The sequence below is a fragment of the Choloepus didactylus genome, chromosome 6 (genome assembly GCF_015220235.1).
Source record: "Choloepus didactylus isolate mChoDid1 chromosome 6, mChoDid1.pri, whole genome shotgun sequence".
Classification (NCBI taxonomy): Eukaryota; Metazoa; Chordata; class Mammalia; order Pilosa; family Megalonychidae; genus Choloepus; species Choloepus didactylus.
In genome coordinates, this window is record NC_051312.1 from 46,147,656 (window position 1) to 46,168,917 (window position 21,262).

General features: G+C 44.8%; 1 protein-coding gene across 2 annotated transcripts in view; it reads right to left on the bottom strand.

Moving 5' to 3' along the window:
• KIAA1549L (KIAA1549 like) overlaps positions 1 to 21,262 on the bottom strand; it is a 363,244-nt gene that overhangs the window by 19,415 nt on the left and 322,567 nt on the right. For both annotated transcript variants that reach the window (XM_037840404.1, XM_037840403.1), the window contains exons 17-20: positions 19,766 to 20,116; positions 5,301 to 5,398; positions 2,345 to 2,481; positions 500 to 651 (exon numbers count right to left, since the gene is read on the bottom strand). In XM_037840404.1, the coding sequence (XP_037696332.1) occupies positions 500 to 651; positions 2,345 to 2,481; positions 5,301 to 5,398; positions 19,766 to 20,116 (738 nt within the window). The remainder of the gene's footprint in view (positions 1 to 499; positions 652 to 2,344; positions 2,482 to 5,300; positions 5,399 to 19,765; positions 20,117 to 21,262) is intronic.

A 21,262-nucleotide genomic window follows, 5' to 3' on the forward strand; every position in this document is an offset into this window, starting at 1 on the left:
TTCTGGGGATGCCCAGGAATGACTATGGTCTGTTAATTTCTTATGGATATAGTAGGAGCAAGTTCACAGAAATGTTGCTATATTAGGTAACTTTCTTGGGGTAAAGTAGGAACATGTTGGAAGTTAAGCAGTTATCTTAGGTTAGCTGTCTTTTTCTTACTCCCTTGTTATGGTCTCTTTGAAATGTTCTTTTATTGTATGTTTGTTTTCTTTTTAACTTTTTTTTCATACAGTTGATTTAAAAAAGAAGGGAAAGTTAAAAAAAAAGCACTTGACTCAGGTAACCCTGCCAGGAAGAGGTGGAACCTGAACTGCAAGGCACATCTCGAGTTCCCCCATCCAGAGGCCATCCCACTGTCCCACTGTCTCCTTTAAGCCACCTGAGCTGTGGGAGGGGGCTGAGATAAAACAACACTCAGTCTCAACCTTTCATTCAATATTCTCCCCTAAAGGGTGTAAAGCAGGTGAGGTTTTGTGAGGGAATCAACAAGGGCTTCACCGAATCGGCCCACTGGCCCGGGAGTTCGCTGTCTCCTGCGTAGGACATCCAGGCCTGGTTCCTGTAGGATGAGGAAGGCGTTGGGATGAAGTAGCCGGTGAAGCCAGGCCTGTTGGCAGCTGGGATGGCGAACACTGCCGGCACTGTATTACCTGGCATGGAGGAGACGAATGAGGAGATTAGGAGAGGCTCATCTCTGCAATCCACCGCCCAAGAGGCAGTTGCACAAGCCACTGGCTGGCTGCTGTGTGTGAAATCCCTTTAACCAGGTCTGAGCTGAGGGGGGCTTGCTCTGTGATGATCATTTGCTGGGGAATGCAGCTCTATCTAAGGTATGATGGACCCTGGCCATGAGACGCCAGGTAGTCTAGCAACAGGGAGGAGGGTGGCATGTAGAGGAGGACGCTGGCCTTCCTTCTTTGTGGAACTCTTCTACCGCCATTCTGCAAGGCTGAGTGGGGGTGGGGTGGGGGGTGGAGGATGGGGGGTGGGGGAGTCAGGGGGGCAAAGTCCCAGACCTTGGACACAAAATCCAGCTTGTGTTCTCTTTGCCAGGGGTGGAGTCTGCGTTTGCCCAGGAGAAGAGAAACCTTTTCTAATTTCACCAAAATGCAGCATGGGCTAGTAGTGCTCTAGACTTTTTCCATCCTCCCATCCCTTGAGAGGGAGTTGTAGGCCCAGCTGGCCATCTGCCCACTGCACCTGCATCTGCATAAGTGGGGGGAGGAGGGAAGGGGGAGAATGGAGAGGGGAGGCTGGGGTAGCAGGGGAGGACTCAGCTTTGGCCCTGGCTGGGGGATGAGAGGATGAAGGCCTGGAGGTGGCTTGGAGGTGGCTTGGAGGTGGGCAGCACGACAGACGCAGACTCCCACTTGCAGTGCCAGCCCCGCTCTCCTGCCCAGTCAATATGGAGGGCATCATCTGCTGGGACTCAGACCTGGCTTCTCTGAGCTGATGGCTAAACTCCCCTCTCTGAGTTCTCACTGACTCCCCCTGCCCCCTCCCAACATCCCTGACTTGCTGGAAAAAGGAAAGGACACCTTGGGGCCCAGGTGTTTTCCTCCCAGGATGATGTGTGTTTTTTAAAGAGCCAAGGAAAAGTACCAAAAGGAATGAATTAATTTCAGTGACTTCTTTAACAAGTGTAAAGTTTTAAAAACTGGGGCTTGCAGTTTAGCCTAAAAGGTATGGTGTGAATAAACTCAAAAACCAGTTAGGGCAAGTACGATCCTCGATGTTCATTTCAGCACTCTGTAATAACAAAAACATGGGAAACAACCAAAACGTCCATCAACAGGGGATTGGATAAATTGTGGCATATTCACATAACAGAATGCCACTTGGTGGATCAATCACCTGGAACTACAAGTGGCAACATGGAGAAATCTTGAGAACAATGTCGAATCAAGAAAACAAACTGCTGAAGGAAATGCACAGCATGATATCACTTATGTAAATGTAAAATCCATAAAACAATAATATATACTGTTATATCTACATTCATGTAGCAACAGGTGGAAAAAGCCCTGACTGAGGGAGAGGGAAGGGAATGAGGATGGCTGTATCTGTAAGGCTTCAAAAATATAATAAAAAAAGATTGACGGCTGGCAAAACGTTACCATATCCCCTGACTTAACATGTCCTAATATTTTATCAGGTTTCAGATCTTTTTAAGAAATAAAACCAGCAGCTCTTTTAGGCAGGGCTAACTGACGTCATGAGGGGATTCAGTGGGGGGCAGGGAGAGGGCGGACAGGGTGGATTTGGGGGGCTGCTAGACCACAGCAGCCGGAATTGGGGCTGCGGTACCGCTCAGGCTTTCTTCGGGGTTCCTTCTCCTCCCACCTGAGTAATTTAAAGCCGACTGATCCAACACCGGGCCTCTGGCCACCTGGGCGAAGGAGGCGCTGTCGTGCAGCTGGGCCGGCTCGGGCCCCGCGGACTCGGCCATTCTCGTCTTGCTGCCGATGTCCGAGGTGGACCTGCAGGGGCAAGGGGGCTGCGGTCAGAGCTTCCCACGGGGCAAAAGGCAGGCAGGGCCGGCGTGGGCTGGAGCTCCCGCGGGCCCCATCATTTTTAGGGGCAGCCTGGGCAGCCCCAACCCTCCCTGCCCCCCCCCCCACACACACCCAAATCCCACGAGGGTGGGGCCCTATTTGCCAAAAAAAAAAAAAATAACAAAGGGAATTTTGGGTGCGCAAACACCGCAGGAGGCGCTCAGGCTTGCAGCGGCCTTCGTGGTGGCCCGAGCTGGACTAATTTTTAGATATTCAAGGTCAATTTTCCCCTAAAGGTAGCTCTCCTGTCTCTGAGTAGTAGAACATTTAATAATGAGCAAAGCAATTAGCGCCGGGTATTAGCTGGGGATGCCGGACCCAGGAGGCGATGACATCATCGGCAGCCAATGAGAAGGCTGCGTCTGGACCGAGCGTCCTCTCCCTCTCCTGACACTGGGACGGGGTGACCCTGGAAAGCCCGGGAGGACATTTCCTGCTGCTGTTGGCAGAAGCAGGAAGCCCAAGAGTCCGGGAAGCTCGGGCTGAGCCAGGGAGCAGGAACCTGGCACTATGTGGGCATTATGAGTGAGGGGACACTGTTCCCCCCAAAGGCAACACCGGATAATCAGGCCCATTTAACACATCATATTTCCACTTAGTGCTCAGAAAGCCGTGTAGGAGGACGGGGGCAGGCAGCAGGCGATAGCCAGGGCTCAGTGGGCACCTGCCCATCTCCCTTTTATAGAGGATGCTTCAGCCCCAGATGCCGTCTTCCCTCAACAGGCATCACCCTTTGCCTGAGGTGGTATCACAGAGGGACTTCAGGCTCCCCTAAAATTGAAATGGGAGGAAAGCAAAGGCAGCTGCAGCAAGTGGCAGGCTGCCAGCCCTCAGGGCTACCCTCTGAGCTGAGCAGCGGCTGTCACAGTAAGAACAGAGTAGAGCCTCAGCAAGGGACCAGATGCGGAGGCCGAGGCTGGGTTCTAGCTACTGCCCCCCTCTCTCAGCCTCAGTTTTCTTGTCTGTAAAAGGGATGGATGAACTCATCTCTAAGGATTCCTTCTTTCCTGGTCAAATTCTTTGGTTTTATATGAAGGGCAGGTCCCCAGCCAGTGGCCTCCCAATATTTGGCAAGGATGGCAGAGGTTGTAGAAGGATATCGGAGGAAGCTGGTGGTTGAGAGAAGAAATAAATAGATGCTGGCCTCAGCAAGCCTACCACAAATGGCCAATGAGAAGTTGTCTCCAATCCAGAACTCTTGGGAGCAGCCAAGACGCATTCCCTGCCGAGGGTTAAATGCTGAGGCTGTGATGATTTGACTATACATCAGGGTGGGTGCCAGTGGCTCTGAGCAGGGTCTTCCTTCCTCTCTCTCTCCCTGTTCTGCCTGCAGACAGCCCTTGCCTGCCACATGCTGTTGCAGGCATCAGCTCCTCATCCGGAAAACCCTTCTTGGGAGAATTCCTGGGTGCTGGCTCCATACCCAGCCTCCTTCTAAGGAATCCCAGAGTCTTTTGAGATCATTTAGGCCATTGCCCTCACTTTATGAATAAGAAAATGGGCAGGAGAGGGAAGGCAACTTGCCTGCAGTTACACAGCAAGGTACTGGTGGATTAGGGATTGGAACTTTGGTCTGCTGCGGCCCACCCCACTCTAGGCTGAGCTGGGGCCAAGGGGTTATGTCTATACACAGCTCTGCATCCTAAACCACTGGGAATGAGGGCAGGGTCCTTTCTCAGGGGAATTCTTATTTTTCTTGACTGTTATCACAAAGTCCAGAGCTGTTGTCCACAGACGGGGTATGGTTGGTATGTGGTGGGGAGGCAAAATGACCCACGCCTACCCCACGGCACAGCTGTTTCTCCCAACCCTGGACATGACGACTAATCCAACCTCTCCCAGTGCTCATGGCTTTGATATTTCTCATCCATCTTTATTTAAAAAGGTGTGCTTTTCAACTACATAACGGTACTGTGAACAATTGATTGTATGCTTTGTATGACTGCATGGTATGTGAATATATCTCAATAAAATTGAATTAAAAAAAACAAAACAGAAAAAGACAGAAGCCCAGAGACATTTTGGAGAGAAGGGCCAGCAGATGTTGCCATGTGCCTTCCCATGTGACAGAGGAACCCCAGATGCCATCAGCCTTTAGTCAGAGTCAAGGTATCTTTCTGTGGATGCCTTAATTTGGACATTTGCATGGCCTTACAGCTGGAAATTTGTGAACTAATAAAGCCCCATTGTAAAAGCCAAAAAAAAAAAAAAAAAAAAAAAGGTGTGCTTTTTAAAATATCATTACAGAGCAAAGATAATTTTTTTTAACCTAGGTTTCACAGTTGATATATGTGAGTTCCTGTGTTTTCAGCCTGTCCTGCTTGGAAGTGATGAGCTGGGGGTTGGTGTCCAGGCATGTTTCTCCCTGGCCTCCTGGACACTGCCCATAAATAACAAAGGGATTCTGGGTGTGCAAACACAGTGGGAGGTGCACAGTCATCGTGGTGGCCCAAGCTGGAGTAATTTTTAGATGGTCAAGGTATGGGGCTTTCAGGGTAGGGGACAATGGGTCTTGTGTTGTGGTTTCCAATTGTGGATTCTCAAGGACTTTCTGTTTAAAATGACATGGCAGTTGGCCAACTCTCTTTTGGCTCCCACTTCCTCCTGGTACGCAGAGTGTTTGTAGAGGTGATGGGCCCTGAATAGGGTAAGGCATGAAGGAAATTTGCTATTGTCAGGCAGGGGTACACAGGGCCAAATTCTTTCAAAGTATTCCATACAAAGCAAAGATAGGAATGTGTTACCTTCTAAGAGAAGCGACAGCCACTGGGCCAGTCCGGGGAGGTACAGGTGGAGGTGGGGAGCCCATGACCATTTCGGGAAGCTGGGAAAACCTGTAGGCCTGTGAAAGGGAAAGCGAACAGAGGGAGATTTGTTAAAGCCCAGTGTCCATCAACACATAAGCTCTTCTTATTTTTAAAGGGGAGGCAAACCTCCAAAGACCAGACTTTGATTCTTTCCTCAAACTTTTTCCTGGTTCCCAAACATGTCTTCTAGCTCGTCTCCCACCACTTGTCTCTTTGATCTGCCTCTGTAGCCACAGAGCCCTTCAGTTGTTCTTAGAACATGCCATGTTCTTCCTGCCACAGGCTTTTTACTTGCTGCTGCTTCTACCCTGAACATTCTTCTCCCAGTCCTTCACGTGCTTTCTTCTTTCATTCTACTCATCCAGCCACATCCTTCCGTAGACCCTCATTTTATTCATCCCCATATTCTGCTTTGTTATTATTATTTCTTATAGCAAGTGTCACTCTCCAACATTACATTATATTGTTGCTTGGTTTGTTATCTGCCACCCACTGGACTGCAATGAGGGCAGGGTCTGTTATCAGCTATATCCTTGTACCTGGAACAGTGCAACAGTGCCCAGTGTGCAACAGATGCTCAATAAATATTAGATGAATGAATGAATGAATCATTCATTGTGTTTTTACTTTCTTGCTCACAGAAAGTAGGTTTGGTGGAGAAAGCATTGGATTTGGAATCAGGAGGTATGGGTGGAGGTCCTGCTTTGCTGATGAATAGACCTATGTCCCTGAGCAAGTCAGGTGACCTCACTGAGCCTCAGAGTCCTTTTCTGAAATAGGGACAACACTGCCTTGCTCAGAAGGGTGCTGACAAGTTCAGGCAAGTCAGTGTATGTGTAAGTATTTTGAAATTTATATAGCACTACTCAAAGGTAAGTAATTGGAATGGTCACAAAAGTGAAGGCTTCTATCAACACAAGAAGGGGTAAAAGGAAAATGGACAGAGATGAACAGGATCAGAGAGCCAGGTCACAGGCTTCTTTAGCAAGAAAACAATCTATAAATGCTCTTTGGGAAGACAAAGCTTAACTTGTATTTCTCATCCATTTCTTTTAAGTGTCATTTCTGCCAGATTTGGCAGAGCAAGATTACAGGACTTTAAACCTGAAGGCAAAGCAGTAGCACAGGGAAGCCATAAACAGATTTCTTTACACTGACTAGGGGTCTACCCCCTCCAACTTTATGGCAGACTATGTACTAGTAAGGGCGACTAAACAATAAACAGATCCTGGATGAAACATACTTTTGAATGCATTGTGGGAATTGCAAGGTGTAAAGGAAATCTCCAAGGAGCTTCTCCCTCCCCCAAAATATACATGGTAGCAAACTAAAACAAAACCATGAGCTGGAAGTACTGAATAGTGAGCAAATATGAAGAGTGGAGTTGCCTAGAAGCCAAATGCCACATTGGCAATCAATTAAGAAATCAAGCCTTGGGGGCAGGGTAAGGTGACACAGCTGAACTTGAGACTCTCATATCAAACCCAGAAGGGAAGTAACATTGGTCCCAGGTTGGTAGCACTCCCAGGCACAGCAGAAGCAACCCCAAGTCCTTTTTGAAAAGGAGTATCCTTAAACTAGGCTCTCAGGATCACAGGTTAAGATGAAACAAATACGAGCTCATCATCAAAGACTATAGAACACACAGAAACCATGAGTGAATTTCAGTAGATTTAGACCTGCAAGGACTTTAGATTTTGAAATTTTCCAATACAAAACAGAAAGTAACAATGTAAGAAATGTTTAAAGACATAAAAGAAGAATCACAAAATTGGGCAAACAGAAATATACTATCAGGAATGATCTGGCAGATTTGAAAAAGAAGAAATAGAACTTATAGAAGTAAAACACAATTATCGAAATAAAACACTCAGTGCAGGAGAGTTAAACAATAGATTAGACACAGACAAAGAGAGTTAATAAAATAGAAAATGGAATTGAAGAAATTACTAAGAATGTAGCACAGAGAGAAAGGAGATGGAAAATATGCAAGAGAATTAAAAATATGGAGGATATATGAGAAGGTCTGAGGTGGAGACACGGAAGTTTCCCTGGCTCGATAGATTATACAGCAGGCCCATTTCCCAAGCTCCAGATGCCTGAAGGCGGGCCCCAAGCTGGAAAAAGGCCAAAGTTTTGCATGTCTGAAGGCAGACAGCAAGTTAGATAAGGGCTTCTTGCTGGGCTCCTTCCATGCTCCTGTCTCCTGCTCCTGCTATCTCCCATCTAGCCCCAAAGAAATTGTCCCTTGAGATTAAAGATATGTAAATACACCTTATGGCTTTAGAAAAAATGTACCCTCCCTGAAATACCTGAGAACAGTCACGTAGGAAACTACCTTGTATGTTATAAAAACCTGTAGAAATGAGTAGAATAAAACTTTCTTTTGCAGGAACACAGAAGACGGAGTGGGCTCCCTTCTTTCACAATTGGTGCCCCGGGTGAGTCTCACCAATCCTGACCACGACGTTTGGAAGCTGCGCAGTAAGTACAAGCGAGTTGTCTCGCGGTGGGTCAGAAGTTTCAGCCACTCAATGATATGGGTCAGTCTCTCAGTGTTCCCCAGCGCCAGTATGTGTTAATTTTACAACGGCTGCTGCAGGCTAATGAAGCTTCTGTTTCAGAAAATAATTTGTACTCTTTATTTTATGATGTTGTTCAACATAACCCTTTGTTTCCTGAGAAAGGCACATTAAACTTAGATGTGTGGGAGTGCACTGGACAAAATTTAAAGTGCCACTTTGAGCGAGGACAAAAAGTTTCCTCTAAAACATTTACTACATGGGCTCTTATTCGCACTGCCCTGGCCCCTCTTCATATTGCCGAAACTGAGGCTTCAGAAACTAAGGTACCTGAAAGAGAAACCTTCGCTCTCTCCGATAAATGCCTCCCACCCCCCAAGCCCTCGGTTCCCATACTGCCAGCCGATAAAGGCGGCGGAGAAACAACTATAGCCTCGCTCCCTCCTTCCTCCTTTATTGCCACCACCGCTGCCTTCCCTCCCTAGAGGAGCCGCACCAGTTTTGCAATGCTGTCTTCACAAGGCGACATTAGCTGGAGATTTTATTTACCCAATTACGCTTAACCAGTTGCCCAGAAATTTTTCCTACAGTACCGGGGCTGGGAAGTCCAGATGAAAGTACCTGCCACAAACAAACACCAAACACATCTGAGTTAAGGTAGCTTTACCATTCAAACTTTCCCTGTGCTGGGTAAGTGTGTTAATTTTTTATTTATTGTGTTCACTTTGCTTTCTTTATTTTAATTAGTCTATTATGTAGTAAAGCTAATTAAATTAATCCAAGAGTCATGCATGCAAAATCAGTGGGTTTCAGCCCCACTAACTATAACCCCAGATTTATAGTTCTTTTAAATTTTGTGCAGTTTGCACAGTTTGCATTTGTGTGAAAAACCAGTGTCATAAAAGAATATCTCTACTAAGGAATCTATAATGAGAACTTTAACTCCCTCTCTCTATAAAGAATGTTTAAAAATATTTAGCATCATTCTAACAAGTTTAATTTTGGTGATAATAGCATGTTGTATAGAAGGTATAAATAATGTTTTTCTAATTAAGGGAAAAAGGCAACTAGCTTTGCCCTAAATAACTAATTGTTTAGAAATGTAAAATAAAGCCTAAAAGGATAAGAATGTGGGATAAAGCTTAGATGGATACAGAAAGTTGTAGAAGGTTTGTAAAAAGTGGAAAATTTATTTCTGTAGTCAGGGTTGAAAGATAGGTACAGAAAGCTGTAGAAAGTTTGTAAAAACAATTATTTCTGTGGTCAAAGTTAAAAAATAGACAAAACTAGTAATAACACTGCTTAACAATAAAACCTCACAACTTAAAGAAAAAAAGGTGGTTTTATAAAACAAAAGAGCATTAAACATTTTAACCACCACCCAAAGCAGTAATTAATATTCAATGTTGTATGTGCCTAATAATTCACAAAATATAAAACATTCCTCACCGTACTGCAAGCTCCTCATGTTATGGTCTCCTGCTGTTTTTATTAAGAAAAGGTTTCCTTAAATTATTAAGGTATTATTTCTTGATAAAAGGTTGTAAAAGTGTTTTTCTAAATAATCGGTGTAAAATGCAAAAAGTCTCTTTTATCAACCTAACTTCTTGCACTCAACATATGTTAAGTTTATCATGTCCTTGGTTGTTTAAAAATGTTGTCTTCTCACTTTTAAAAGAGCTAAGTCTTTTCCTTGACTTTAATTAAAAATAAATAAATACTGCCTCAAACCTAATAACTTTTAACATTTTACTTTCTCAAAATCAAACCTAAAGAATATCTTTTTATTCCCAACAGTTACAAAGAATTTATTCTTTCACCTTAGAAAAATAAATATATAAATAAACTACTAAAAAATGATTAAATTCATGCAGTATGTTGTAAATTGCAAAAAAAAAATGTTTAGACAATGTTATAAAAATTAAAAACTTCTAACCTTCCTTTGGTTACTAATGTGCATAACATCAAACAACATAATACTAATAATTATAATTTCAGTCATTTTTAAAAGGTTATCTGTCAAAAAACAGCCCAGTGGAACTCTGGAACCCACCGTCCTGCTTCCCAGGGAACCAATGATGCTGTAACAACTGTACAAAGAAGATACCTCCCAAAGCTGACTCCAGTGCGGATGGACTAGCCTAAGAAGACGCGGCACCCATTCCCGAAACCACCATGATATCCCTATGAATAAGCTTTATATCACTACACCAACCTGTAGTCATAAAAAAAGGGGGGAGATGTGGAGACACTGAAGTTTCCCTGGCTCCACAGATTATACAGCGGGCCCATTTCCCAAGCTCTAGATGCCTGAAGGCGGGCCCCAAGATGGGAAATGGCCAAAGTTTTGCAAGTCTGAAGGCAGACAGCAATTTAGATAAGGCCTTCTTGCTGGGCTTCTTCCGTGCTCCTGTCGCTGGCTCCTGCTATCTCCCCTCTAGCCCCAAAGAAATTGTCCCTTGAGATTAAAGATATGTAAATACACCTTATGGCTTTAGAAAAAATGTACCCTCCCTGAAATACCTGAAAACAGTCACGTAGGCAACTACCTTGTATGTTATAAAAACCTGTAGAAATGAGTAGAATAAAACTTTCTTTTGCAGGAACACCAAAGGACAGAGTGGGCTCCCTTCTTTCACAGTCTAACAGGCAGCTACATCCTTTTTTCCAAAGGAGAAAAGTTGGAGAAGAGAGGAGAGGCAATATTTGAATAGATAATGGCTAAGAATTTTCCAGAATTTATAAAATGAATGATTTTGGGAAGTACAATGTATCCTAAGCAGGATAAATAAAATAAAATAAAATATACATCTAGACACATTGTCGTGAAATTGTAGACTACCAAAGGCAAGGAGATCTTAAAAGCAGCAAGAGAGAAAAGGCATATTACCTGTAAAGGGATGGCTTCTAGACTAACAGCTGACTCCTCCATTGTACCCAGGTGACCATAGAATGCAAAATGCTCAGACAGAATAATCATCAACTTAGAAATATATGCAGTAATACTACAAATTTCAAGAACAAGAATGAAAGAAAACCTTTTCTGTAAATCCAAACCCTTGAACCCTGTGAGTCAGCCACAAGAAGGACACTCATTTTATTTCTAACTTCTGTCACTAGTGTGAGACAGTAATTTTCATAGTTTCACCCCGAACCATCCCCTAAAACATTGTCAGTGTACTCGACATCTCTTGTTTTTGACTGTTCAGTCTCTGTTCTCCATCTTTTGGTTACCAGCATCTCAGTTTGGCCTTGTGAAACCATTGTTTCCTCACTGGATACAGCCATGGTGGGCCAGGCCAAGGGAGGGTACCGACTTCAAGCTGGACCAATCAAATTCTTTCTCACTGGAATCTGAATCCTAACCAGAGGATTCACAAGAACTGTGAATGGTTTGCACTCATGGATCCTTATGGCAGTGCCCTGAGAAACATTATCCATTAGTTCTGCTACTCAAACATTTGGAACTATCCTGTGTCTTCACTTTTCTGAAGACATTTTTTCTTTTGCAGCTTTTTCCTTTAATTCAGTGAGTTATTCCATAGTATTCTCAAAATGTTTCCCAACTTTTTTCCCCCTCACGTTAGCCAGTCAGTTTTTGTTGGTTGCATTCAGTGAACCCTGGCTGGTATAACCAGCATTTTATTGGTACATAGGCTGTCTAAGGTATCCATCAAAGGAGTCCTCTCACTTGGCCAGGGACCCTGGAAGACTGGGAAATACTTCCTAAGGGACCCAGGGCATCCAACCACAAGACCCTCAGTTGCCTGTGTGCATTTTAGGTTAGAATTATGGATGCTTTCTCCAGTTCTTCAGACCAAAGACCACAGGTTCTAAGCTACAGGACTTCTAAATCGATATAAATTGATTTTAAGATACATGACTTATAAATTGGTATAAATTCAACTTATCCTTCCATAGTTCTGGGCAGAAAGAAAGAGTGAGATTCAAAGCAGGTACTCTGGGTTTGCCCAGATCTAGAGGTACTGACTGAACCATAAGGAAAGCTGTGTTACTCTGCTGCATTTCCATAAGCATCAGTAAACTATGTAGGCTAAGGTAGTATTCAGGGACCCAGTAGCTTCAGCTCCACTAGATCCTGAGCTCCTGGGGTCCAGTCACCATGTCTGCTTCATACCAGTACTCCTATATCACCAAGCAAAGTTTCTGAGCCTTCCAGGTACTACGTAACTCTTTCCTGAATGAATGAATGTTGAGGGAACCAGGAGTAGTAGAGACCAGGCTCACATGTTGTCATGTATTACTTCCTGTGGACATGGCTCTCAGCCTCTCTGAGCACCTTTTTGTTTGATTGTTTTATCCTTGTGAAATAAGGCATCTGACTAGCTCATAGGCTTCCAAATATTTCTTTAGCCACGAAACCATTTTGATAGAAACCAAACACTTAAACAGAATAAAGCAGAGTTTCTCTGGTTGAAGTTGGGGGGGGGGGAGCCCTGGTGAATTTGACTCTGTTTACCTGCATGATGGTCCCCTGGGGACCTCCCTTGAACCCCAAGGTTTTGCAGACATTTGAAAATCACTGTCCTGGAGGTCCTTCCAGTTTTGCAATAAACCAACCAGTTAGGATGCACCTTTCCCAGAATAGAGAAAGGGATTTATAGCCCCTTTTCTCTCTCTTGGCCTCTCATGATAGTCAGTAGAGGAGACAGACATCATGTTTTTACCACTGGTTCTTGGGAGACTAATTCTGTAGTCAATATAGTCTCCCAGCCAAGAAAAGGCTTTCTATGCCTGTATCTATCCTGCAGCAGTTCACCAAAAGAATGGATTGATGTTCTGAACTTCTGATAAACATCAAAAGAATTCCCTTTTCTGGAAGGGTTTTCCAGGTACAAAGCAAGACTGCACAAGAGACCAGACAGTCCCCTTTGGGCTGAATCCTTTAGGCCTTGGGGCAACCACAGGGTCCACATAAAAAGCAGAGGGGCAACCTGCGCTGCTGCTTGCAGGCTGAAGGAATTCCCCTACACCATCTTTCCACCACCCCCTGCGCAGCCTCCCTGTGGTTCTGAGTCATCGTGGCTTTGCATTTTGGCTCCCCTTCTCATGTATTCGGAATCTAACTCCTTGCTGGCTGCTTTGTGACTAGGCTCCTACTGAAAGCGATTGCCTAGAACCATTGCCATTTTCCAAGTTCCATGAAGATGGCCGTGAGGTGCCCAGCCTCACACCCCAGGACACTCTCTTTCAAGGTCCCTGCCCTCTGGCCAGGAAGGAGATCAGGGACTCTGAACTTAAAGCAGTCTTTGTAAATAGTTCTTGGATCTCTGAAGTGGAAGGAGTCTGGGTGTGACTAAAATAGGACAATCCTTGGGTTCAGAAGGTTGGTTGTGAAGTGGAAGGAAAGATGATGCCAGTCTGCTCAGAGTCCCAGTCCTTTCCATCAACCGCTCCTGTTTACTGTGGATTCACTGGTTGCTCCTTACTATCAGGTTCACAGGGGAGCGCTGCAGAGGCATTGCTACGGCTCTTGCAAACCTCAATGATTTAAGTTGTCCTAATTTCTTTTAACTGCTTTTTATATTTTGATTGCTTTCATATTTGAATTTTATTCATCTTTCTAGTAGAAAATACACTGAAAAATTAGCAAAATAATATATTAAAAGATGACAAAATTGGAAAAAAAAAGTTGCTGTGCTGACTGTCCTCAGGTGGGGCGGGTGGAGAGAGGACCCACTCTGTGCTGGTCCTTCTGGAAGTGCGGGTGTGCATCCAGCCAGGAGGAATCTGGTTAAAGATAAACGCAAGGGTAGCACTTCAGGGAGGATCGGGCAAGGGGGGCAGGCTGCAGCTGGAGGAATATCTCAGGAAGTCATTGGCTTTGCCTTGGTGGGGGAAGGAGGACTGAGAGGCCAAAGTCAACCCGACCTCATTGAAGGCTACTGTCCAGTACCAGCAAGACAGCCCCAGGTCAGAGCGGACGTGCCTGTGCCTTGCCACACCTGGCGACAGCTCTGCATCTCCCTGCACGCGGCTCCTTCCACTGCATTGCACTGACCCTGAGAACACTGCTCCAGCCTGAGAACACTGCTCCAGGCAGAACCGGGGCGGGTAAGTCCGCAGGCAGCTACAGATGATAACTTTACATCTGGTGCAGTGGGAAAAGTCTTCCAGAAGGACAGTTCTTATTTGATTGAAAGCTGGGGGTTTGGTAATTGAAGAAGACTAAGCCCATGGTGAAAACCCAGTGCTTATCTTGATCTGTCAATTCACTAAGAGCTCTGCATAGGGAATATTACCAGAACCTTTTAAGACTTAGGGAATCACAGACGGTTAATGGTGGAAAGAGAGCAGGAGATATTGAGATGGTGACCCTTACCTTAACAGAGGGGCATCCAGAAGCCCAAGGAGGTAAACGGACTTGTCCAAAGTCTCACACTCACACACTGTCTCACAATTCTGAGTTCATCGTGGTGTGGTACAGAGAACATGGGCTTTGGAGTCAGACACATCTGAGTTTGAAACCAGGCTCTGACCTTTCTCTGCTGCTTGCCCTTGAGCAATTTACTAACAGTGCCTGCTTTCTCTCTCCCTAGGTAAGTGAAGGTAACAGTGTTAGACTCCAATTTCAAAGGCCATTTTAAAGACTGATTTTATATATTAATGTAATATCTGGAACACAGTAGGTACTCAACAAATGATATTCCTTTCCTCCTGAGGTAGGATAATATTTGGTATAGTAACCAGGATCCCTCCTTCCCTCCCCCCACAGTTCCCTGAATCTGGGGCTCCTCTCCTGCCCTAAGCAGGTAGGGCACCCCACCTTCATGCCTCAGGGAAGGAAGTCCAGGCAGACAGAAGACGGAACAAGAGCCGAGTCTTAATTTTGGAGTTTCAAAACTGTAAGCATCTGGGATTTGAAATATCAAAAACTCAAGTCATGCAAGGACTAAGGTGATTGCCATAAACAAGAGACTTGGAACGCTGGAGGTAGATTTAGACATCTGCCCCTAGATTAGATTAATGCCTTCAGGGTAAGCAAGAGGGCAGATGGGTTTGGAGAAGGGGCTGTGTCCTGAGGAGAGGACCTAAATCCCATTAAAAAAAAAATGTGGGAAATCCGTGAGACACACCATCTGTGCCTACCTCTAGGAAAGCATAGGGAATTAGCAACAGCATGGAATTCCCTCTCAATGGGCACGGGGCAGGAGAAGAGTATAGCAGTATGGGAGTCCAGTTAGAAGGGCTTTTAATAGTCTTGAGTGGTGACCCCAGAGTGGGGGCAAAGCTGCTAGAGAGGAACAGAAGTGTGTGAGCGGGTGTGCATGTGTGTGCATGTGGCTGTGTGAGTGAGCATGTGAAAGAGAGAGGGAGAGTGAGACAGGCAGAGACACAGAGAGAGATAGAGAGAACATGGGAGGAAGGAAGGAAGGGGTCTGGAGGGGGCTTGTTAGCAGAAGGAGGAAGATATAGCTGTGTTCTGCCCAGATATTAGCTGGGAACAAGGACTTCTCAGAAATGCCAGCCAGGGTAGTTAGTTGAGGCTAAACTGGGACCAGATACGGAAGCTTTCTCCCTACGGTTGACCCCACCTCCTACCATGCTCTGCACTGTGTAGATCCTCCAAAATAAGTCTAACCCAAGGCGAGGGAGGAAGACCCTGAACTGAGTGAGATCAAGCATCTGGCACCTGGAGGAGATCATGGAAAAAACAAAAAGTTATGTTTCTTGCACACCTGAGTTTGCGGATTAGCTAAATATGCTCCATCCACTTTCTCTTCTGCCCTCCCTCTCTACCTTCCCATTCAGCCCGTCTGGATTAGGATGGCTTTTATTCATCCTAATGATCTTTCTAAGCGTTCTAGTTTGCTAATGCTGCTGGAATGCAAAACACCAGAGATGGACTGGCTTTTATAAAAGGGGGTTTATTTGGTTACACAGTTACAGTCTTAAGGCCATAAAGTGTCCAAGGAACACATCAGTAATCAGGTACCTTCACTAGAGGCTGACCAGTGGTGTCCAGAAAACCTCTGTTAGCTGGGAAGGCACATGGCTGGCGTCTGCTCCAAAGTTCTGGTTTCAAAATGGCTTTCTCCCAGGATGTTCCTCTCTAGGCTGCAGTTCCTCAAAAATGTCACCCTTAGTTGCACTTGGGGTATTTGTCCTCTCTTAGCTTCTCCGGAGCAAGAGTCTGCTTCCAACGTCCATCTTCAAAATGTGTCTCATCTGCAGCTCCTGTGCTTTCTTCAAAGTGTCCCTCTTGGCTGCAGCAAGCTGGCTCCTTCTGTCTGAGCTTGTATACTGCTCGAGTAATCAAGGCCCACTCTGTATGGGCGGGGCCACACCTCCATGGAAATGATCTCATCAGAGTTATCACCTACAGTTGGGTGGGGCACACCTCTATGGAAACACTCAAAGAATTCCAATCTAATCAGTACTAAAATGTCTGCCCCACAAGATTGCATCAAAGAATATGGCTTTTTCTGGGGAACATAATACATTCAAACAGGCACACTAAGCTTAAAAGGGTATGTCGGCCAGATGTTGGACACACAGTTGGTGTTCAGGAGGCGTTTCTCAGGACAGTCCCGAAGCAATTGTCCCCGTTACCAGTCTGGCCCAGTCTGATGGAGTGACCACCTTCAAGGGCCCCAGAGAGTTGGACAATGCACCATCAACAGTGATGGTGTAGACCCGCCCCCAGTGTCCTAAACTTCATTAACCACCAACAACTTTCATACTGCCAGAGGTGGAGGGAGACCAACAGTAACTGACACTGAATTTCCCACCTACCTAAAGCTCAGAGCTGATTCAAGTTTGATTTGGAGAAACGGAAGAAATGTAATATTTCTTGAATCCAAGTGTTACGGTGGATGCAAACCCAGGCCTGACATGTCTGCATATTTTATCATTAACAAAGGCTTAGGGAGAGTTCTTTGTTTTGTTTTGTTTTTCAGAAGAAAGAAGGAAAAACAACTGTAAAATTCCAATTTCCAACCTAACGGAGATGTCTCCATTACTCGACGCAATGATAGGGATGGACAAAATTCCTTCACATCAAGTAAGCTTCCTTCTGAGAGGATTATACTGCAGAGTTTTGGAGATTCGAGTTCTCATCCGAGTCTGGAGGACATCACCATGGCTCACCTTGGCCAGGTGGTGAAAAAGTATGGGCTTGGGCCATACAACTCTGGGTTCAAATCCCGGTTCTGTCATTGATAGCTGTGCATCCTTAAGGCAAGCTGCTTTACTTCTCAATGACTCAGTTTCCTTACTGACTACGTGGGGTAATAGCATTGTCCTCATAAGGATGGTTGTTGGATTAGAAGAGGTAATATCTCTACTTAACACTCAGCTTAGTGTCTGGTACACAGTGGGATCTCAATAGATGGCAGCTGTTGTTGTTATTATTATTACTCTTAGTTCCATCTGTAAAGTTCTAGTAGGGAAGATGTTTTAGCCCTGATCCCTTTCTTGGAATCCCCTACTCTGACACTAACAGGAAGGCTGTAGGATGTTTTCATTCCACTTGGCACAGGCCCAGTAAAGATGCTAGCAAAATTGGACTGGTCATTAGGTGTCAAGTCCATTTTTTTCCCACAGATTCAAGGGATAAAATATGATCAAGAGTCTCCTGAATGGCAGTGCAGAAATCCCAAGCTGCCAGCAGTAACCTTTTCCATGATATAAATGCCATCAGCCTAGCCTAGTGCATTTAAAACCACCAGATTCCACTTATCCCCCAGACAGTGCTCGAAGCACTTTCTTTTTGGAAGATAAAAAGTAATCACAGTTATCATTCTGTATTGTCACCTTTTCTATTGATTTCCACATTATCATAGCACGAGGAGGCTCTGCAAGAGCTTGGGTTAAGAATCATCATTTGTACTGCATATTTTACCTATTTTCTCCTGTCATGAAAACAGGGACCACATAAGTTATTGGCAAAAAAGGAAACATTAATGACAAAAGAGCTAACTGCCTCTAAGATTGTTCTGCTTTGATGGCCCATCTCTCTGTCACATTATTTCTCAGTCCTTCTCCATTTTAGGTGTCCTCATTAAAAAAACTATATATATATACATAAAATTTAAATATATAAAAAATATATTTATTTATTTATATATATATAAAATGTTGATTTTTTGCCCTTCTTGGCACAACTGCTACCTCTCTAATAAACAAACAGAACCATCTAGCTTTTCACGTTTCTCAGTTTTGTAAATGGAGGTGTAATGGATGTGGGCTGTGGCATTTTCTTGCATGTCACTGGTTGGAAAACTTGTCCTGGCTATTTATAAACTTTTCTCATTGAAACCCAGAACTCTTCACAGACACTTGGAATCTGGTGTCCAGCCAGAGGAGTCCCCTTGTTCTTGAGAATCATCTTTAAACTGAAGCAAAGTTTCTCTAGGACCTCAAGGTGGGCCTTCCAGTGCATGGTCTTAAAAGAATTTAACAGAATAGGAGGAGGAGACAGTGTCATCTCAGAACTGTCCAGAGAAAAGGGCTCTAACTAGCAGAACCCAGCGAAAAGGAGGGAGTAGCTTGGTAATAATGACTGCCATTTGTGGAGTAAGTCCATGGGCTGGCACCACACTGAGCACCCTGATTAACATCAGTTAACACGCACTGGGTGCTTACCAAGGTGTCAGGACTGTGCCAAGCACTTGATGTGAATTATTTCATTTCGTTCTCACTGCAGCCCTAATAACACCACCACTTTATGGAAGAGGGGGCTGAGGCTGAGTTGCAGACACTTACCCAACGTCACTCAGCTGATGGGGCCTTCCCACGGCCTGACTTGTAACCATCCTGCTCTGGGCTGGGGGAAGATTATGATCCGCTCATGGAGATCAGGAGGGAAGAGCCAATGAAATTGAAGGCAGCGCAATTCAACATATAACGGATATAGGGTAACCTTTTCCAGGGGAGAGCCACGTAAGAGGTACTTATAAATGTGGTAAGATTAGGGAGTTTTCTAAATCTCAGTAAGGAAATACCCTCTCCCCCAAAAAGGCAGGTACCAGTATAGTGTGCAATGAGTAGAAAACTGTTATATTGGAAATGGTAAAGTGACTGTCATAGGAAAATATTTTAAGATGAGAGATTTTTAAGGCTGAGTGAGAATTGAAAAAAAAAAAAACAACAACTCTTTCTGAAGGTGGATTCTTGGACTCCATTCTGATGGGAATACAGTCAGAGAGGCTGACACTCTTCTGGAAAGGGGTGTTTCTTGAACGTATCCATCAAAGTTCCCTGATGGCAGAGGCAAACTCGTATGCCTGAGAAGATCTGGACATTGCCCAAAAGTCTTCTATTTTACCTTAAAACTTATATTAAGAATTTTGCATTGCCTTCTACCCATATCTCAGAAAATGTGGTGTACAAAAGATGCCTCATGTTTACTGTGTTTGCTTGTGCTCTCTGGATTTGCACACCTCAAACTGAGAAGATAACTTTAAGGACAACCAATTCTCCTGATACGGCTTATCTTCCCCAAACTGGCTTTGACTTAGTAGAAGAGTAAGTGACAGAGCAGGGATTCAAACTCAAGACATCCAGCCCATGCTCTTAACTACTACACTACAAAGCCCCTTAACACATGGCGCCACAATACTCTGATATTCAAAACAGGTCCTTGTGTTTGAAGATGTAGGAAACCAACAGTGCATGAAGAATGAGGTCAGCCCTCTACAGGAGGGATAGCAGAAAAGGAAATTCATCCTAAAATATAGTATCATTGGACATAAGGGCTTCTTATGTGCCTGCTTGCACAGGATTAAAAGGCTTAGCGTTCTGGATCACAGATGAGAACCCAGCCAAGTTGGTCTCCAAATTCCAAGGTGACCCCCATCAGAACACCCTTGGTGGGGCCGACCGGATGCTGGCTAGTGGGCGGGACGTCTGACTTACCGGCCGGGGGAGACTGTACTGGTATATTTCTGGGCGGTAGGTGGGCACCCACTGCACCCCTGCCCGGGGCCGCGTCATGGTCCCAGGCGCGCTGGTCACCACCTCTGAGTAGGGCAGGTGCTGTGCTGAGCCGTAAGCCTCCGGGTGCCGGCTCTGGCCCGCGTGGCCGGCGGACGCCAGGCTGAAGGCCTCCTCGAGCAGCATGTGCATCTGCTGCCTGACCTCATCGATGGACGGCTGGGAGCTCAGCGTGGAGGTCTCGGAGTGGCCTTTCACCTGCCGCGACCTGGCGTAGCCCCGGGGCTCATTAACTCTGTCGATGTTGGTTTCCTCGATGATTTCCGGCTCAGTCTGTGGGATTCAAACAAAACCCATTATTTGTTAATTAACTTTCCTTCTCAGTAAGGCCTGTAACTTACTTTATTATGTTGTTCATGGACATATATATACTAATTTAAGTTATACCAGGGAGCCCTATTCAAGAATTCACGCTATGGGGTAGTCACCTCACATTATAAGGGTAAGGCCACACTCCTGCTCACCATGTGCACTTTGGTTGACCACAGACCGATCAATGCCACAGGCTTTGCTAATTAGCATCATGATGGTGAGAAACACATTTTCACTGGTGAAATTGATGGCATTCTTTAAAATCTTTTAGAAATAGTTCCTACTCTCATGTCTTTTGGTATAAGAATCTAGAGAAGTTGTAGTCTACACCCAGGGGGACGGCTGCCTGGACTAACTTTCTAAATGGCCCCGTGTCCCATGTCAGGGAATTGCTGGTTGCCTGATACCAGTTATCAGAAAGAGTAGCAAAATCCTGCCTCTAGATCACTGTTCTGGCCTGAAAGAAAAACTTCTGGGTGGGGTCCAGCAATCTTGCTTTAACAAGCCCTCCAGGAGATTCTGATGCCCTCTAAAGTTTGAAAGCCAATGTTCTAGAATGTTCTCCTGCCTTCCTCCAGTGATGCTTTCATGCAAAGAGCAGTATCTAAAAGGGAGAGAGCTGGGCCTTCACTGAACTTCCAGAGCTGGCTGCCTGGAGTGTCTTGTGCTTGACTGCCCAGGAATGCTTGTTTAAGAAAGGCCTGTATGTGTGGCTGATTTTGGAATGAGACTTATTTTCATAATAACCTGACAGTAAGGCTCAGGTTAAGTATTTCTGTGGCTAACCTTGTCGGCTAAAAGAACTTAAGAGTTCTGTGTGAATAAACTGGCTTAGGTCCATTTCACCACCTGCTCTCCATGTATTACTTCTGTAATTAAAAAATTAAAAAAATATTGGTAATAAAGATTAAAAAAAAAATTGAAGTTCCCTTTACATCCAGCATCCATTAACATTTTGGTGTACTTATTCCAATCCCAATCCTATCTGAGTGTTTGTGTATACCCTTCCTCCATACACACACACCCATTTGAAAATATTTATGTATGTAGATACTAGTTCTGGTTTCATCTTCTTATTTTACATATGGTGAATTTTCTCCTGCCTGG